General features: G+C 48.3%; 1 protein-coding gene across 1 annotated transcript; it reads right to left on the reverse strand.

The window, feature by feature from the left end:
* Positions 1-379: 379 nt before the first annotated feature.
* Positions 380-1,609, reverse strand: LOC135209942 (uncharacterized). The gene is made up of 2 exons (XM_064242673.1): positions 1,506-1,609; positions 380-1,109 (listed from the first exon to the last, which is right to left on the reverse strand). Exons 1-2 carry the CDS (start codon positions 1,607-1,609, stop codon positions 380-382), a joined length of 834 nt encoding a protein of 277 aa, XP_064098743.1.
* Between the last annotated feature and the right edge of the window lie 356 nt (positions 1,610-1,965).

Genomic DNA, 1,965 nt, shown 5'->3' on the forward strand with positions numbered 1-1,965 from the left:
TAGTACAAGTATTTTTTTATGTCCTTCATTTGCTTCTCATTTGTCTCATTATTATGAATTATGTTATTATAACTTTCAGTTAATTATTTTCTAACATCATTTTTTATAAGTACCAATCATCGTACCAATATTATTTATTGTATTAATATTGTTATTAGGATAATACCACAGTATGGGAGTATAAAACAATGAGAAATATATCATTATGTTTATTTACAATTATTTACATTTGTTTGGTTACGTTTTATTACAGAGTTCTTTGGGTCCTCTACTCATCAGTAGCTGGTCATCCTCGAGGAAACACCAATCGCTCTTGCCATTCCACTGCGCCTGCGTCCAATGAGTAGTACTGGGCCAGGTAATCTCTGACGGCCTTCGCTCAACGTGTGTAGTTTGGTCCCCTTCTTGCCATGAGTCGTTCCATGAGGTTCAGCAACTCCTGCCTCCAAGTGCCTGGTACAACGTTATGGTGTTGGTCCTCATGGTCGACGTCAGTACCAGCACATGGGTAGCGTTGGAGTGCCAGGTTGTGCATGACACATGCGCACAAAGTTATCTTGTTGCACACCTGTACGTCCTGTTGCATCGTCGTCCCGAAGACTCGCCATCTCATCTGCAGCAGGCCGAATGCGTTTTCCACCACACGACGAGCACGAGATAATCTGTAGCTGTATATTCGTTCGGTGGGATCTTGTGATTGGTGGGAGTAGGGCTTCATCAACCACGTATTGAGAGCGAAGGCATTGTCGGTGACTATGTGGAAGGGGATGGGTTCGTCGTCGTTGGGCAGATTTCTGTCTTGTGGGAGTCCTGCTCGGTTGTTTGCGATGGCCCTGGCCAGGTTGCACTTCTGCCAGGTTCCTCCATCCCCAGCACCTCCTTCTGCATCAACGTCAACGAACAGGAACTTGTACTTTGCATCGGAGAGGGCCATGAGGACGATGCTGTGAAACTTCTTGTAATTGAAATACAGTGATCCTCCACCTTTGGGTTTCTTGATCGTGATGTGCTTCCCATCCAGGGCTCCCACACAACTGAAGTAGTTCCACTTGGAGGCGAAGCGTTTTGCTACGTCATTCCATCTGGTGTCTTGGGGCACTTCATCACTTCTGGTTTGTATATGTCATTAATGGCTTGGCAGACTACTGGGATAAATCAGCATATGGAACTCTTGGAGACTCTGAAGCTGTATTGCAGGCTTGTATAGTTGTTCCCACTTGCCAGGTGGCGGAGAGTGAATGCCAACTTGAGTCCCACCTCTTGTACACGCCGCATGTTCGTGTCCTTTTTCAATAGGGGCGTCAGCCTTTCGACCATCTCCTCGAACAATTCAGGGTAGATTCGTAGAAAGTTCTTGTGTCCTTTGCGGTCCTCCTTGTTCAGTTCTTGTAGCAGCTGGTCGTAGTCCCCATGTAGTTGCCGCCGTGTCAGCCACTCCCAAGCCCAAATCCGCCCTGCCCAGTCGTCCTTTCTGTGTGGTGCTGGTGGCTGTGGCACCCTAGTACATCTTGTCAACCTGTTGATGACCTGGACTGCACATAGACACAGGACAACTACCAAAAATCTCTGGGTCTCCTGGGGTGAGAGGCTGTTGAGGTCCATATTGCATGCTGGTTGGGCGTGAAATGAAGGATGTGCTTGGCAGGCCTCTATATATACCCAAGGTTCATATCTGGCACGGTGTGGCACGGAGTAACAAAGCCGCAAGAGCGCGTGGCCTGGCATAGCAACAATGACCATAACACCGCGCCAACTCTGCGCCAACTCCGTAACACTCCGTTAGGCACCACAGGAACACACCGTGAGGTCCTTAACCGACCGCCCGGGTCCACCCTAAGCCGCCCAATAACGGTCATTTTTTCTCCCCACCGCATCAATTTTGTAGCGGTTTCTTGCGGTCCCACCCCGTAACAGCCCGCAACACAAAAGTGCGTAGGTGTAAACCTACCTATAAAAACGATAAGC

The sequence above is a fragment of the Macrobrachium nipponense genome, chromosome 39 (genome assembly GCF_015104395.2).
Source record: "Macrobrachium nipponense isolate FS-2020 chromosome 39, ASM1510439v2, whole genome shotgun sequence".
Classification (NCBI taxonomy): Eukaryota; Metazoa; Arthropoda; class Malacostraca; order Decapoda; family Palaemonidae; genus Macrobrachium; species Macrobrachium nipponense.